Raw genomic sequence first — 17,159 nt, forward strand, 5'->3', positions numbered from 1 at the left:
GGAAGCCGAGTTGGAACTGCAGAAGGAGCCTCCTGCTGCAGTCTGCTGGTGTTCGGTGCAGATCCAAACTGTGGATGGGCTCCAGGGCACGCCCAGGGGTGGGTGGCTGCTTCTCTCGCGGGTGGTGCCCGGCGCTCTGCAGCTTGGCCCTGGGGGAACCAGACCCAGGATAGTGCCCCAGCCGGAATCTTTGGAAGGTAGGAACCTGGACACTGGGCCGAGGCTCACTCCACTCTCCGAGGCCCCAGGCACAGGAGGGAAGATTGCGCCGTCCCCTGCCACTCACAGAGCAGTAAGAAGAACAGCTGCCATTAGAATGGCGCGCCGTGGAGTAAACACGGGCAGGCTCAACCGTGCCTTGGCTTCCCGGGCTACGCGGAGGCTCTCATCCTCTTTCTGAAATGGCAGGGACCACATTGTCCTCTCCACAGCCCCATTCCTCTGCGGAGGCTCCTGCCCAGTGGGGCCTGCCTGCTAGGTGGGCCGCCTGGGCCATGAGAGCCGCAGAGTTCTGGCCAGAGGCCTTCAGCTGGGATTCTGAGACCTAAGCCATGGAGTGAACAGACGCTCAGGGGGTGGGGGCCTTGACGCTCCTCGCAGAGGCAGTGGGTTTGTTTTGCTGGCTTTAGGTTGCAGGGTTCCGAGGCAAATCCTTACGCTAACCTCAGATCTGGAGGAAGGAACTTTCCTTCCACTTCCCCTGGAAGCAAAGGCTTGGGCCGTCGCCTGGGATGGAGGATTCCATCCAGGAATCAATTCTGTGTGGGGGAGAGTTTTTTCCTTTGATTCCTGGCATACTCTCTCTTCTACTATATCTTCAGTTTTCTGATGTTTCAACCCTCTTGTTTCAACCTCTTTGCCCCATCTGAAAACACAGCTGCCCTCATCTTGAAAACCAAAGGTAGCCGTTAAAATGCACCCTCCATACCCACTCTCATGCCTCCCTGCAGGAGGACCCAGCGCTTGTTTATAGAGTGAAGTGTGAATTACAAATGTTTTGGTCTTAATTTGAGAAAATTAAGCTCAGCCAAAAAAAGAAAAGAAAGTCATCTCCAAATCCAGACTTCCTGTTTTCTCACTATGGGGTGATCTGCACAGATGAGAGAGTAACACGCGGCGCGGCTTCTGCTAACTGCTCTGAGGACTCCACGGGCTGTGTCTGGGCCCCGCCTCTCCTGCACAGGGTGTGCCTGTGAAGGGTGTGCCTGGCAGTTTAGCTCACACCTGATCAGCATCGAAGGGTGCTGTTGCTCTACCAGGCAGACGTGGCTGCCTCCGGGGTCTTCCTGGACTTGTTAACCTCCCGAGGCCCCTACGGCTCTCAGGAAGAAGCAGGAGTGAGTGGGCAATTCTAATTGAATTCTAATTGAGAAATATGCTGCGATGGTAGACAGGGCACTGTGTTCCAGCTCCTGCCCTCAGCCCCCAGCCCCTACCGCCAAGCTTGATTTCAATCCAAAATCCTAGAAAGAGGGTTGGCAGACTTGGGCAGAGAGCCAGAGAGTAAATACCAGGCTGTGCGGGCCAGGTGGTTTCTGCGGCTTTCCTCTGGGCTAGTGGAGAGGCTACTCCAGACAACACGTGAGTGAATGTGGGTGTGTTTCAATAAAACTTTATGTATGGACACTGAAATTTGAGTTTCACAGAATTGTCACATGTCAGGGAATAGCAGTCTTCTTTAGATTTTTTGTTTTTAAACATTTTAAGAATGTAAAAACAGTCTCAGCTCAGGGGCTGTGTGAAAACAGCCCTTGGACCAGATTTGTCCCAGAGGCCAAAATTTGCCCAGCTCTGTCCTGGAACATAAATCCCAGGGAGTGCCCGGAAACGGCAGGGCTCACGAAGGGTTTTGTGACTTGTTTGTAAGAAGTCATACGGAAGTCGCTTCCTGGGCTTCTCAGCCTCCTAGAGTGGATCACCATCCGGAAGGACGGAGCGCGTGCGCCGAGGAAGAGCTGGTTCCCTGCAGGCCCGCCTGCCTCCCCGGCAGGCACTCTGCTCCTTTCTTGCCAAATCTTGTAACTGACCGGTATTCCCTGCATGTCTGCCCCATATTTCCCACGTGGGTGCGATGCTGACAGCTCTGTCAACTCCCTCAGACAGGGGAGTCACGTGCCTGCCTCCTTGCGCCAGTAAAAATTCCCAAAGCCTGACCAAACCCACCCATTGAGAGAATGGAGTCTGCACTCTCAATGAGAATTTCCTTCACAGTCCCAGCACTACCTCGTGGAAGACGATGAGAAACACAGATGACAGTTCGGGAGCGGGGTTCTGCCACATAACAGACACTGAAGAGAGTCTCTGTAATTTCTTTAATTATTCAAACAATAGAGCACAAAGATAACAGTTTCAAGTACATTGTGATACACGTTTTGACAGGAATAGATATGCATTTAGTCATGAGGGAGGCTGGCAGCAACCACCATGCATACATTTTGCACAAACTCTTGGCTCCGTCAACCCTGAATGAGATGTCGGCGCCTCATCCTGGCGGGGCTGGGCTGCACCCTCTTGATGCCCTGTACCTAGTGTCTCTAAGCAGTGGTTTCCTTTCCTTGCCTGTGAAAAAGAGAATTTTAAATATAAAGCAGTGGACGGATCTTAAGAAGATGGACCAGGAGGGCTGGGGACAGCACCCAGCAGCACGGACACTCTGCCACCGGGCCTGTCCAGGAGGGAGTGCCACCCAAGAGTCAGGATTTCCCATCTGGGTGAAGCTCTGCTCCAAGGTGCCCCAGTCACCAGCAGAGTTGCACCATGGCCTCAGGCACCTTGGGGCTTGGTCAACGCATGGCTTCTCTCTGATCGTCTGGGCTGCACGGCCACGTTGCCAGGTCTGTCTACACAGCCAGAGTTGCTGCTGTGCCCGGTGCTTCTGGTTCGCTTTCGACTGACTTGAAATCAGACTGAACTGTCAAAAGAACAGAAACCATCGCACTTCCTCCAAGATTGTAAACACCAGCCTGGAACCTGCTGACCACCTAGAACACCAAAGAAAAGTCTTTTACAGAAAAAGGCTGAGGACTGCTCCTGAGCAGAGGGCTCCAGAGGCCCTGCGCCATCCACCTTGTCACACACCCTCCACGGAAGGCCACTCAAGGGCAGACCCTTAGCAGAGCAGACCCTCAGGGACTGGGCCCAACCTTGGGAGCCAGCCCCTGCCAGGTGGGGCTGAAGTCTGTTCACTCCCGTTCCCTAAGCCTGGACCACCTTCTACACAGGCTGCAGCTGCTGGGAGGCCCCAAGCTCATGCAGCGCAACTCTTCCAAGGCCCAGCCTGCTCAGACGATTCGGCCCAAAGCACAAAGCATGGCAGACACCTTCCATAAGCCAAAGAACTGGGAGTAGTCCTCCACCTGGGACCCTGACAACCGCCAAGGGCAGATACCCTCTTGGCCAAACCTCCAAGGCAGCATGAAGCATGGAAGGACCTTCCCCAGCCCAGCGCCCACAGCAGCATGCTCTCTCAACAGGGATCAAAGTCCACGCCTGACCGCCATGTGACACAGACAACCAGTGTAGCCTGAGGACCTCAACAGCAGCCCCGACATTCCAGCGACTGGCCCTCGCCACTGTGGGCTTGCCACTCAGATTTAAGGGGACCCTCAAGAAAAGAGGATAGGAGCTTCAGAGAAGATCAAACCGGGTCCTCTCTTCTAAGGATGCTTTCTGGAAGGGACACAACAGGACCTCAGAAAGCAGCAATGAGCCTCCTCCCTACAGATCAGAGAAGCACAAACAGGGTCAGGCCAGGGGTCTGCCCAGCAACCACACACAGGAGTCCTAAGAGAAGGTTGTTGGTGGCCATCCCCAGGCCACCTCCTCTGGGCTTACACATCAGGCTTTGCTAGTTAAGGGGTGGGGTGAGGGGAACAGCACAGTCCCCACGAATGGCACTCCCAACCTTTGGGAGCGTAGAAAGAGCTTCACACAATAAATACAAACAGAGCTGAGGTTTCTCCAGCCATGAGAAGAAACAAGTTGGTTTGTGTGCCTACTTTGGTTACCTAAGTCAGTCAGTCTGAGTTCACAGTATAAGCAACACATCTAAATAGAATATTGGGAGCTCCTGTCAGCGCTAGGTTTCCCAAACAAAGAAGCCAAAAACTAAAAGAAAAAGGGCTGCAACAGGAATTCTTAGTTATTAGATACTAAGCGTTCTGTGCATGGCACATTTTATTTCTATAAAACTATTACAAAATATTCAAAAATACATTTTAGTAAATTTACAGCGTTATTTCTCAATTTATTAATGCAAAAACATCCTTTGTTTTCTCTGTACAAACTGCAGGCTCCATCCTCGTGGGCTCGTCACTATGTGCGCTTTTAAAAAATATTATTTTCTAATAAATTCTTTGAAGTTAAAAATAACAGTTCTTCCAGTTTGTCCAAAAAAAAAAAAAAAAAAAAAAAGAAGAAAAGAAAAGAAAAAGAAAAGTGTGTGTGTATGTTGTGTGTGTAACAGTCTTGGCTTCCAAGAATGTGGCAAAATGGTGAATACAAAGGGAATATGAAACCATAAAGACAACAGAGGAGATGGCTGTTACATCGGAAACTAGTTAAATTAAAATAATATATTTTCATATTTTACACTATTTCAAAAATGAAATGTAATTCAGTTAAGTATTGATCTCTCAAAAAATCTAATTTACAATTCTGTGTATAAAAATATAATTTGTGGACCCCCATGAAGCACGTTTGAGTTTGCACTTGCTGAGAAGCAGGAGATGGAAGGGAGGGATGGCGGGGACAGAGGTTTGCTTTCTGACAGCCGGGACGAGGGACATGTAGAAAAATAGACTCTGAGCAGGTTGCTTGGCCTCACAAAATAATCTTTCCCCCGTGAGTACAGTTCACATGATCATAATAAATTATCCAAGAAACAAACTATTTAAGGCTCTTGAAGGTCCGGTTCATATTATTTAAAACATCTATTCATACCAAACAAATAAATAGCCAGGAGAGGAGGAAAAAATAACCAAAATAAAACAATAACCAAAAAAATTCAAAAAATATATATCAACTAAACACAACAACAAAACTTCCCGGGGTCCTTGTTTCCTTAGAGTCTACTTTGGACTGTCCTACTTTATTATTCTTATTCTTATTCTTATTATAACTCAGTCTGGTTCGTGCGCCTTTTCCGAGTGTCTTTTTGCTTTGCGTTGCTGTTGCTGCCCCGCCCCGCCCCCTCCCGCGCCCCTCCCCCGGCCCCCCGGCTTCAGCTGGACTTGACCGCCATGCCCAGCGGGTGCAGGGCCTCGCTGTCCAGGAGCCAGGTGCCTATTTGGTAGAGCAGCTGCGAGTACCAGTGGATGCCCGCGGTGGCCCCCGCACCCGGAGCGTCGGCAGCACCTGGAGCGGGCAGGGCTACTCTGCCGCCGCCGCCCCCGCGGTCCCCGCCGCCGCTGTCCCCGCCGCGGTCCGTGCGCGCGGGCGCCAGTGCAGCCAGGAGCGCGTGCGCCAGGCGGAAGGGCGCGAAGGCCCGGTGCGCCCAGCTGTGCTCCTCGATGACCGCGTAGCACGAGGCCAGCACCCGGTTGATGAGAATGGTGCCCTGGGCCGTGAGCGGCGCGTAGGCGCCCGCGGCCTCCTCGCTTAGGGTCACGCTGTGCACAGCGGCGGGCAGGAGCCGGCGGTCCCCGTCACGCTCGGCCACCACGTACACGCGCTGGCCCGGGCGCACGCGGCTGGCGAACAGCGCCCGAGGCCCCAGTGCGCCCCCGGAAGGCGGCCCCGAGCCCGAGGACGCCTCGGGCCCCCCGGTGGCCGAGTCGTTGTGCGGCGCCACAAAGAGCAGGTGCGCGGCGGTGAGCAGCAGGCGCTCGCGCGGCTCCCGCGTCTCGATCACGTAGAAGACCTTCTTGGCGCCGTCGTCGCGGTCCAGGAAAGTGAGGAAGTCGCTGTAGAGCAGCCGGCCCTGGTCGTCCGCCGCCAGCACGCGGTCCCCGGGGCTCAGGTCCTTCACCAGCTTGGTGCCGCCCTGCTCCAGGTGCACCGTGGCCGAGCCCGGGAAGCAGCCTCCCGATTTGGCTGCCACCGAGTTCTCTGCGGGTGAGGAGAAGGGAAAGAAGAGAGGACAGGGCATTGAGTTCCGAGAGGGAGGCGCGTCTCGGGGAGGAGGGCGCACGCTTGGTGCCCGCGCTCCTAGGCCAGGGGTGCGCAAGGCGCGGGGCGGAGCGATTGATTCCAGGCGGGTCCCGCACACACCTCCCTCCCCCAACCCCACTGCCCCAGGGACAGGATTCCGACGCAGACACATTCCTTAACGACTCTCTAAGTCTGGGCTGGCGGTCACAGAGGTTGGCTGGCGTTTCCTGCAGAGGCCGGTGACACTCTTTCCTTCCGCCTTCCTCCAACCCCACCCCCAGCTCCGCACACACCCGGCCTCGCCGCGAATCCATCCAGAGGGTGTTTGCTCTGCACTTGGATTCCTCAGGAAGCCTCCTTGAGCTCCCGCGGGCGCCGGGCGCACCCTCCTTCCCTCCCGCCCCGGCGCGGGGCGCGGCGCCTGCTCGCGCGCTCAGCACCCGGGCTGCGCGGCGGAAACCCCTGGCCCGCCTGCCCGCCTGCCCGCCTGCCCACAGCACCCTGCCGCGCCTCGGCGTGGGCCTGCGGAGGGTCGGGGGCGGGGAGTGAAAAATAGCTGCAGTAGTTGTAGCAACTGGACAAACATTCCAGAGATTGGCCGAGGTGTGAAAATCCGAGGCTTGTGTGGATTTTCTAATTAAAATCCAATAAAGGACCCAGCATTGTCATTGTGATTTCTGGGATAAACAGGAGACACTCTTGGAAGGGGACACTTCCATTTTCTCCCCTCCCTTTTCTCAGCTCACTCTCTCCCCAGCTCGCGGGCCTCCCCCTCCCTATTTGCTCAGGTGCAACCCCCCCCCCCCCACCCCGTGTGCAATTCACAAGCACTATTTGCACAGCCAGGCCTCTCTTCCAAGCACTCAAGATGTGTATTTGAATTTTAAATGGCGGGGCCTGTTCGGAGCGCTGGAAGCGCCGGGTCTCAAGGCCCCTTGACTACCCGCTTTCTCGAGCCCTCTGTCGCTCTCTGAGGCTCACTGTCCCCAGGACAATAATTGAAGTTGGGGCGGAGCGCAGGGGGCCGGGGAGGAGGGCGGGGAGGGCCGTCTTCTTTGCATTCCAATCTCCGGGATCATGCTTTTTGCAAATAGAGATTGCCAGAAAGAATCTTCCTGCTGGAATTACAGGGGGCTTTTAATCTTCTCATCGGTTTCTCTGGCATGAAGTGCGGGGCTGGCCGTTGGAGGCCCTCCGTAGCCCCCCGGAATGCGACCCCGGGCGCTGGCGAGCCCGAGTCGTCGAGTCGCACGGCCCGGCTTGACACGCTGCGCCCCGCGCCCCCGCCCGTGTGCTCAGAATGCCAATGAGCGGCTCCCGCGCCGCGGCTCCGCTCTCCCGGCGCGATCCGGGGGATGGATTAGCGCTGCTCACTTGGGAGAAGGCCTCCGGAGACCCCCGCTAGGGGGACCCCGCGGGCAGGGAGCCGGGGAGGAGGTTTTGCGCAGGGGGCGCCCTGGGCCCAGGGGCCGCCGCCGAGCCCGCGAGGTGGGGGCGCCGCCTCCTGCCTGCCTGCAGCCGGGAGCTCTCCGGACCGCACACCCGCCCCTGCCGCCCCCGCTCCACGCCTTTGCTTTCTGTGGGGACGAGAAGCCACTCTAGCCTTTACCTACAAGTGTGCCTTGACACCTTAACAGTGTTTTCCTACTAACATAGTGCCATTAACATGGAATTTAGGAGACAAGTAGGGAAACCTGGAAGGGGGTTGAGGAAGGCAGAGTTTCCCCGAAATTCACCGTGAACGGCTTTGCTAAACGTGCCAATTTATGCGGGCAGAGAAGAGCGCTGTGCACACAGCCTCAGGCCGGAGGTTTGCGTGCGCGCGATGGCGCCTCCTCCACGGCTGTTCCTCGCCGGCAACAGCGTGTGGCGTTGCAGGCCCAGAGAAGACAGCCTCGCGCCGACTCGGGCCGGCGTTTCGGGGCCTGCCCGCCGCCCAGGGCGTCCCAGCCCGGCTCCCAGTAGGAACGCAGGCTCCGGGCGCGCCGCCTCCAGATGCTGGAGGTGGTTCACCCCTGGGTTTACTGCCGCCCACCAGGCCTCTCCCCAAAGGCAGCTTAGGATCCACGGGCGCCCGGCGGGGAGGAGCCAGGACGCGGGCTCCGGGGCAGGATAGACGCCCCTGCGCTTGGGATAGCGGTTGGGGGCGGTTGGTTCTTAAGCCCTAAACGAGAGGAAGGAGCTCGCCCAGACCTGGCTAACCGCGCAGGGCTGCCTTCCCTCGCCTGGAAGGGCCTAGCGCCCCTCCCCCAGTCACGCTTTCCCACCCCCTGCAGTGGGGGCTCCAGAAGCGGGCAGGAAGCCACAGGACCCCATCTCGGGGCATGGAGAACCTTGGGCTCTGTGGCCTCAAAGGTAGGGGTGATTTCGAGGGGCCGACACCTCACAGGGCAGGTTCCACCGCGGAAACGCAGTCATCGCCCAGCGCCCCTGCTCCTGGCCCTCAGCCTCCCCCCAGGTTTCTTTTTCTCTTGAATCAAGCCGAGGTCCGCCAATGGCCTTCCTCGGGTCGGATCCGGGGGGCCAGGGCCAGCTTACCTGCTTTCACCGAGCAGTGGATATGTGCCTTGGACTCGTAGTACACCCAGTCGAAGCCGGCCTCCACCGCCAGGCGGGCCAGCATGCCGTACTTGCTGCGGTCGCGGTCAGACGTGGTGATGTCCACTGCGCGGCCCTCGTAGTGCAGAGACTCCTCTGAGTGGTGGCCATCTTCGTCCCAGCCCTCGGTCACCCGCAGTTTCACTCCTGGCCACTGGTTCATCACCGAGATGGCCAAAGCGTTCAACTTGTCCTTACACCTCTGCGAAGACAAGGGGAACCCCCACCGACGGACGCGTTAGCCTGGGCAACCGCCACCCCTCCCGGCCCCTCCATCAGCCTGCCCTGCCCAGTCTCGAGGCGCGAGGGCCATGCGGAGAGGTGGGGAGACGGGGGTTGGAATGGCCCAGACACACCGAAGAGCCGGGCCCTGGGCTGGGGAAGAGGGACAGCATTTGCGGAGGAGCGTGGACGAGCACGCCCTCTCAGGGTAGAGCTGGGGGCCTTTCTCCAGGTCCTGAAACAGCCGGTGCTCCTAGCGAGGCCTAAGAAGCAAATAAAGTTTCTCTGAAACAAGTGACCTGCATGTTTAAGACATCAACTACAGGACCCTCCAGGGGCACCCTCTGGGATACCCGCCCCGCCCCCACGTTGCCCTCCACTTCTAGCCCCCCTTCTGGGGCCCCTTTCTCCACCTGCGCAGCCTCCACCTTCTCCCCGCGTAGAATCCCTCACAGCAGGCCCGACAGAGACCTGGGCGCAAGTTCCCAGAAATAAAGAAAAATGCACTGCGCACTTCTTGGAGAATTGAAGGCCTTGCATTTATTTGCCTCAGGCCCTAACCCTATCCGAGGCAGAGGGGAGGCGAGAAGCCGCTGGCGGGGCTGCGGGGTGGGCGGGAGCCTGGGTGGCAGGCGGCTAGGTGAGTTACCACTTGCAGCACAGGCCGGGGCCGGGACAGACATTCTTTATCTGGACAGCCACATTCTTTTTGCCCGTCGAACCCTTTTCTGCCTGGCTTTTCTGTGGTCTGATTGTGTTTCTTGTTTTCTTTAACCTGTTCCCTTCCTCCCCTCTTGTGTTCTTGGCCCCAGCATAGAATGGCGTCCAGCAAGTTTGAAGAGCAAACTGAAGAGGTGGAGGGAGGGGGAGGGGTTTGAGAGGAGGGGGAGGGGAGACAGGAAGGCCTGAGGTCTCGGAGTCCTCCGCCTGGGGAGTTTCCCAGGAAGTTGCCTGGTAGGAGGCAGGAAACACTGACTAGGCAGATGCAGACGGGGTTACCTGGGATTCAGATTGTGGGGGTTCCCCTGGAATTCTTGGGTCACTCTCAGATAAGGATGCGACAGAAAGCAGTTGAATCCACTGTGTGTGTTTGTGGGGGCACTGACTTGCTTCCTGGATGTTTACCCTGCTGCTGCTGGTGGGACACGGGATTTAAAGAGGGGGAACTGGCACAGATGACGATGGTGGCATCCCCCAAGAAGGTGCGCCAAGTGGAGGCCGAGGGGCAATTTCAAGGTGACTTCTGCAGAGGGCGGGGCTGACCTCTAACCTCCTCCAGTCTGGAAGGATGCTCTGCTTGGAGTCTGGTTGTCGCCATGGAAGGACAGCTTCTATCCAGGGCCCTAACTGTAGCGTGGGTTGGGGGGACTCTTTCGAGAGGGTGGGGCGAGGACGCTGGCCCCACTGCTGCCGCGCTTTAAGGGGACGTGACAAATTGCGCAACAGGAAAAGTCCTGTGTATCTGGCAGCAATAAAACCCAGTAATATGGTTGTAGAGTTCAACATGCAACAACTGGGGGTGGGGTAGGGCTGGGGGCCGCCCTGGTAACAGGTCAGTGCCTGCATGTTTGTGGGCCTGCCAGCAGTTAAAAAAAAAAAGTCGGAAGGGCAGAGTTTGAGTGAGGTCATCTTGAGGATTGAACGCGTTTTACATGAAAATCAATCAGTAAACCAGGGTCAGTGTAGAGCTATGATGTGAGGCCCGTTGCGCGCAGGCGCACACCACCAACACGCACAGGGACCCCCATGCAAGCCCCCCACCCCACCGCAGCTCCCTCCCCTGGGGCTGTGCAGAAGAAGCTTTAAACAGCTTCCCAGGAGGGCAGCCAGGGAGAGGGCGGCAGGGTGAGGATGACCTGGCCCCCAGCTCTGTGAGCTGCGCCACTTGGGCAGGCATGGAGGACCCCGGGCAGGGAGACCCGGGTCCAGCCGGGCCGCGACGGGAGGTGGCTGCGCGAGTGAGGGGCGGAGGCCGAGGGTTGCTGGAGTTGGCGCCCCCGCCCCTTGCGCCCTCCTCCGGCCCGGGCTCCGCGCGGCCTCGGCTGGCGGCCTCTCCTCCGCCCGCGCTGGGCGGGATTGTCGCAGGCAAAGCCGGGAAGCCCAGGCCGGTTATTAATTCATTGGGTCGTGTGCCGCGAATCAAGCCCGACTCTGTGCAGCCACCGTGAAGCCCAGCAGGGCCGCCGGGGCCGGGCTTTGTGTCGGCGGAGGCCAAGTTGTTCCCCACGCCTGAGCTCCTGCCTACCTCCCTGATCTGCGAGCCGCGCCGGCGAGTGTCACCGCCAGCAGCCGGTGGGCTTCCCCCAGCGCGGGGGCGGGGGCGTCCCAGCTTCAAGACAGCCCCAGCCCCTAAACGCACCTCTCTCCACTGTCCTTTCCCCCACGCTTGGTGGAACAGCCCCTCCCCAAACCCATACCTGAACGTCTTTCCTGGCGGCCCCAGAGCGCACATTAAATCTATTTAGTGTAGCGGCTCGGGACCCCACTCCAGGCTTCAGATCCGGCCCTCTGGCCTCCTGCCCCTTAGGAGCCCCCTGGCCGCCAGCACCCTCGCCTGGCACCTAGGCCCGCGCGGGGAGAGCGTGTCTGTCTGCGCTTTCCTCTCCCGGGTTAATATTAACCGGCAGCTCCTGCGTTCCGGAACTGCTCCGAAAGTTCCACTGGGGACGATCTCGCCATGGTTGAGGGACTTGGGCGGCAGTCACATTAGAGACCCAGAGACAGGGAGGGAGACAGAAGACGAGGGTCACGCACCTGGGGCAGAGCCTAGGTGGTTATTTAAAATGAGGGCGGCCGAGCAGGCTCCCCAAACCTCCCGCCGGCCTGGGGCTCCCCTGCCGCCTCCTTCACCCCGCCGCTGCCCTCAGCACCCAAGCCTCCGCCTTCCCCATCCCTTCCTCCCCCACCCTTAATTCCTGGAATCGGGAGAAGGAAGGTAGGGGAGGGATCAACCGGGGATACCTCACAGACTGCCAGCCCCTACCCCCCTCGGTTTTAGGGGACCTTTGTGGGGTCTGCCTGATAATCCCGGCCTGGCTCTCCTCACCCAACCCCCACTTGGGCCGTCCTTCCCCCTCCTTTTGTGTTGGGAACGGGAATAGCCACTGCCCAAGGAAAAAAGTATTTGTTTTCGTTTCGTTCGTCTGAGGGAAGTTGACAGAAGGTCAGAAGTTCAAATGCTGCCTGTGCGCGCGGCGGCGAGAGTGGCCGGGCGCGGGGCCGCTGGGCCCTGCGTCCCCCGGCAGGGCTGACGGGGGTCGGGGGGAGGCCCCCGGGCTGGGGGCTCCGGCTGGGACGTGGAGGCCTAGAGGCCGGGCAGGCGGCGGACTGGGGAGGGGGGCGCGTCCCAGGGCAGGCCGGCGGAGCCCGCGCTGCGCCCCGGCCCCTGCGCGGGCGCCCCCATCTCCGCGCCCCCGCCGCCGGGGACACTACAGCGAGCCCGGCGCTGCTGTTAGCTCCTGCGGTGCCTGCGCTCCCGCGCGTGGAGCGGCAGAGCCCGGCGGCTCCAGCCCAGCCCCTCGCGCACTGAAACCCTAGCCGCGGGGGATCGATAACCCGGGAGAAAGTGGGGCTGCATGCGTCTGCCTCGCTGCGCGGCTCTGTGCGCTTGCAGCTTTGCAGCAGGGCTGCAAGGCCCAAGCCCTGGGAAGGTGTGCGAGCCCAGGACCCCTTCTGCGGTATTGGCCTCCCGCAGAGCAGGGCAGAAGCTGACCCACTCTGGCTCTGGGACCTCGGGTATCCACGCCCCCGCCGCTCTCTCCGCAGTGCCTCCCTCCTCTCGGGTTCCGAGGGACCCTGGCAAGGCCCCTCCTCCGCGGGGAGCGAGGGTGACGAGAGGATGGGCGCCTCGGGCTAGCCGGAGAACTCCCTCCAGCCAGCTGCACGCACCGGGCACCCCATGGCCCGTGCAGAGTTAATTGTGGATCGCGCTGCTGTCTGGCACTGGCGCGCGCGTCCACACTCGCGGTCCAGATTTAAGGTGGTCGGGAGCAGATGAGGGAGAGCAAGGAAATCAGGACCATTTCCCATTCCTCTCCTTTCCGACAGCTGGAGCAGGCTACCTTGCCTGCCCCTCGCCTTTCTCGGCCTCAAGCAAGCCTGGGAATCGGGTCGGGAAGCAGGGCGGCACGGAGGTAGCTCCTCTCTCTCTGCCGTCAGTACCCTCCCCCTGCACTTGCGCCCCACCAGCGCCACTCCATCAGCCGCTGTGCGCACCTAGCCCTAAAGGTAGGACTTGAATATTTTAATAGGGCAATAAAAAGGATGTTGACCTATATTTGCAAGGAAACCCATTTCTGGCTTCAGTTATACGTGCATGGAGTTTCAGAAAGTCTAGAATTGGCTGGGAGATTGGCAGCTCAGAAATCTCAAAGGAGGTGGGGAGAGAGAGAGGAATTCATATTTTGCTTAGCTTCCCCTCCCCCCACACTAATATTTATTCGCTCTTAATTCTTATGCAAGCAGGTTGAAAACTAAAGTGATGCAATGCCAATAAGTTCTAAGTCCCTCCCCTAAGGTACCTCGGGCTTGGAAGAACGAAAGAGCATCCTTAAAGAAATATCAATACATTCACACTCTGATGGGCACAATTGCGGACACGCAATCGCAAAGCCAGCTCTGCGATACAGCCAGGCACCCAGGGACGGGCGGAGTCTCCCCTGGAGCCCCTGCCTTTTGTCAGAACCGCCTCCTGGCTTTTCCAGTTGAGAATTCTTTGGTGGGGAGGTGCAGGGTGGGGGTAGTAGTGGGAAAGAAAACCACAGAGGCAACGGGAAACGTGGGAGCTCTGAGCTCCAATGCCCAAGGCTACGTTCGTTCGTTCGTACAGTGCCAGGAGACCACTTCATGTTTGTGGGAGGGGGATTCCCAGCCTCTCCTTCCATTTCCACTCCTGACTTGGAAAGGGCCGACGCCCCCAAAGTGAAGGTCTCCCCAAGTTACAAGCCAGGGCAGAGGTAGGATGGGGAAGGCCATTGTAGCAAGACTCATCAAATCAGGGCCATACTGAACCACGTCTGTTACCGTCCTCACCCCCACCACACCCTAAACTTCTCCAGCTGGACCCTTGACCTCCATTCTCCTCCAGGAAGAGGAAGAGATGGGGGGCGGGCAGGTGGGTGGGGAAGGAGCGGGTGAAATCACCTTCCTATCTGCCCGAAGAGCAAACAGAGTTAAGTCTGGAAGTGTTCGGCTTCTCGTAACCCCCTGGAAAGCCACACATTCCACGCCCCGGCGCTGGGTTCCTACCTGAGTCATCAGCCTGTCCGCTCCGGTGTTTTCTTCATCCTTAAATATGATGTCGGGGTTGTAATTGGGGGTGAGTTCCTTAAATCGCTCGGAGTTTCTGGAGATCTTCCCTTCATACCTTCCGCTGGCGCCTAGGGTCTTCTCGGCCACATTGGGGATAAACTGCTTGTAGGCTAAAGGGGTCAGCTTTTTGGGGTGCCTCCTCTTCCCGAACCCCCTGCCCGGTCCGCACGCCAGTCCCGAGCATACCAGCAGCGAGGAGACGAGGACTAGCAGCAGACATCTCGCCAGCAGCAGCATCTCGCCCATGGAACTGATGACTTCCGAGCTGTCCCCGTGCGGGTCCGTGCGCGAGTGCGCGCGGCGGGTGTGTGCGTGTGCGCTCTCTCTTGCGCTTTCCCTTCCTCGCTCCGGCTCGCCCGCTCGCTCTCTCCCTCGCTGGCTGCCTCGCTCTTTCTCTTCCTATATAACCTTGCCCGCCGCGGCTGCGGGGGACTCTCCACCGCTCCCCACCCAGACAGGGGCTGGAATGGCAGGCTGCCGGCCGCTGATAACGGAACACATCGGAGTTGGGTCGCGAGACAGCAATCAAAAGACAAAAAGAGTCTGATTTTAAATGGTAGCAAGCCTGGAGAGCTTGTGAGAGAGGCTGCCTTTAGCACTATATTATAGCTGCCAGGGGCGCATCTGATTGGCCAAAGCCGCACAAGCTTGTCTTCTGATGTTAACCCTGAAGAAGACTACATTTTTTTTTTCTGTTGCTGCTGTTGCTTTATTTTCACCTGAAGGCTTCCAGTTAAAAAAAAAAAAAAATCTTTCCTAAGATAAAGGTGGGCGGGAGGGAGGAGCGCATGTCTTGTGGTAACAGCAGTTACTCCCGGCTTTGTGTACATCCTTGCGTTTCCCCCTGACTTTCCCTGGAATGGTAGGTGCTTCAGTTAAAACCAACTTAAGTTTTTAAAGGACAGTTTAAACCCCCCCAAGCTTCAGTCATCAAGCACAGAGTCGCTCACACATTTGAGGGGCACAGCTGCCCAGCTGTTATTTAATTTTTCTTCCCCAGGGACTTTATAGTGCAGGCTGGCTCTCCCTGCATTTTGAAGAAAGAGGACTGAGCCCCTCCTGAAGACTCAGCCTCTGTGGACCGAGGATAATTATGAGTGACCATAACTTAAAGCACTGGTATTTGAAATGCTTTAAGCGCCTTAGAAAAATGTAAAAATACTGCTCTTTTATTGTGCTTCAATTAATACATTTTTTTTTTTTTTTTTTGTAGAGCTCTGCAAATGGGATGGAGGCGTGCTCAAGGGCAGGTACAGAGTGAACTGCGGGAGTCAGGGTGGATGGGCAAAGTAGGTCTGGGGGCTGCACCCCAGCACAAGGGAGAGAGTGGGGGCCAGTGTGTGCGCTGGGTGTGTGGAGGCCATTGCAGGGTGTGGGGGGGCAGGCGAGTGGGCGAAGCTGTGCTCACACAACCCCCACGATCGATCAGAGCAAAGTGCAGAGCCAGGGATGAGCTGAATGTGGAATTCAGGCTCCTTGCAAAGCTGGCCTTGTGTGGGGGCTCAGCAGGCCAGCAGTCTTCAGGCACAGGAGCCACCAGTCCTAGGGGCTGCAGCCCAAGGGGTCAGGGGCCCTGGGGGAACAGTGTTCTGGTTAACGAGGGGCTTCCTAGAAAGAGGGCACAGTGCCCAGGAGTTGGCAATCTTTGAGTCTATAATCACCTCACTTTTTGCAGAAAAAGGAAAAAAACTCAAAAGTCCTAAGTAAACCAGGAAAATAAAATTTGAAGCTCCCTCTCAACCCTGCTTTTCTTTCTTTCTTTTTTTTTTTTTAAAAAAAAAACAGATCATGCCCTTCCCCTTCTCAACCGCCATCCCACTCACGTGCAATGATTCCTCTAGCATAGGATTAGAGAGTGAGGGTTATTTACATGGAGGGGAAATCCTGACCCTGAGGAGTCATCAGATGCTGCAAATGTGGCCCTGTGAAGTTAAACACTCTCCCTTGACCCCAGGCCCTTGGAGTGGAGGGGGAGAGGCCCCCTGTGAAGCTCAGCCCTCAAATGATGGAAGTTTCCAGAAGTTCCCTTTGCAGATCAACTTTTTGTGTGTGTGGTGGGGGAGAGAAGGAGAGGAGCATCTTAGGACACATCTGTCTTGGGCATAAGAGGCTGAGCGTTAACAAGACTCGGTGGCCTGGGTCCCTTCTGGGAGGTTGACCCAGGCTCCCCATCCCACCTCTCTTTCTTGTTCCTTTCCGTGGTTTGTGACGAATCATGATCCCTGGAGGAGAGCACCATGGGGGAGCAGCGTCCACTTGACCAGGCCCCGGCAGTCTCCACTGAGCGGAGCTGGAGCTCAGCCGAGCCCAGGGATTCTCCAGGCGGTGTGTCTGCGCTGCCTGTCCTGTTCCCAGTAAAAACAGACACAAAACAGGACCCGTGTTCTCTCCAGAGGAGGCCGGCCTGTTTGATGTGTCTACCTGCACAGCATGTGGATGTCACATCACTGGGTGGTGCCTGGGCTGGACCAGCGACCTGGCCCAGTGGGACACTTGCAAACTTTTGACTGCCCTGCCTTCCACCCTTGGCATCTCCTCTTGCCCCAGTCCCTCCTCCTCCCCCTGTCTTTCCCCGCTACTTACTCCCTTACAAATGCAGGCAGAAGGCCCCCCACACGGGTTGCCACCCTGGGGCCTGAGAGATTGGGTGTGCAGCCCTGCCGGGAGGTGGCATGTGCACACAGCTCACCTCCGCAAGGGGCAGGGTGGGTGGGGTGTGCTTTGGAAGCAAAAGCCTGAGCTGCACAGAGTTCCTCGTGGGCACAGCTGGAAGTGGGGTGCCCCCAGGTGCGGTCAGCTCCCTCTTAGCAGAGCGCAGGGAGAAGACGTGGCTTGGCATTGAGCTTGGGTGACTCAGGGCATTTCCTGAAACCTCCCTGCCCTAAGGGATGGTGTGAGGCCCCCTCCCTCCCCTCCATCTCCAGACAGCCCTAGACACT

At 57.8% G+C, this 17,159-nt stretch overlaps 1 protein-coding gene across 1 annotated transcript; it reads right to left on the reverse strand.

Annotated features, from left to right (window-relative positions):
• Positions 1-4,158: 4,158 nt before the first annotated feature.
• Positions 4,159-14,798, reverse strand: SHH (sonic hedgehog signaling molecule). The gene is made up of 3 exons (XM_001147185.7): positions 14,158-14,798; positions 8,629-8,890; positions 4,159-6,048 (listed from the first exon to the last, which is right to left on the reverse strand). Exons 1-3 carry the CDS (start codon positions 14,464-14,466, stop codon positions 5,222-5,224), a joined length of 1,398 nt encoding a protein of 465 aa, XP_001147185.2. The 5' UTR covers positions 14,467-14,798; the 3' UTR covers positions 4,159-5,221.
• Between the last annotated feature and the right edge of the window lie 2,361 nt (positions 14,799-17,159).

Source organism: Pan troglodytes, chromosome 6 (genome assembly GCF_028858775.2).
Source record: "Pan troglodytes isolate AG18354 chromosome 6, NHGRI_mPanTro3-v2.0_pri, whole genome shotgun sequence".
In the NCBI taxonomy this organism is placed as follows: domain Eukaryota; kingdom Metazoa; phylum Chordata; class Mammalia; order Primates; family Hominidae; genus Pan; species Pan troglodytes.

What these genes read in the sequence shown, in the direction of transcription:
- SHH (XM_001147185.7), bottom strand. Translation starts at nt 14,466, where the DNA reads ATGGGCGAGATGCTGCTGCTGGCGAGATGTCTGCTGCTAGTCCTCGTC. An exon ending in CGGACAGGCTGATGACTCAG is followed by an intron (nt 8,891 to 14,157) that starts GTAGGAACCCAG and finishes TTGTCTTCGCAG; the next exon opens with AGGTGTAAGGACAAGTTGAA. An exon ending in CCACTGCTCGGTGAAAGCAG is followed by an intron (nt 6,049 to 8,628) that starts GTAAGCTGGCCC and finishes CCTCACCCGCAG; the next exon opens with AGAACTCGGTGGCAGCCAAA.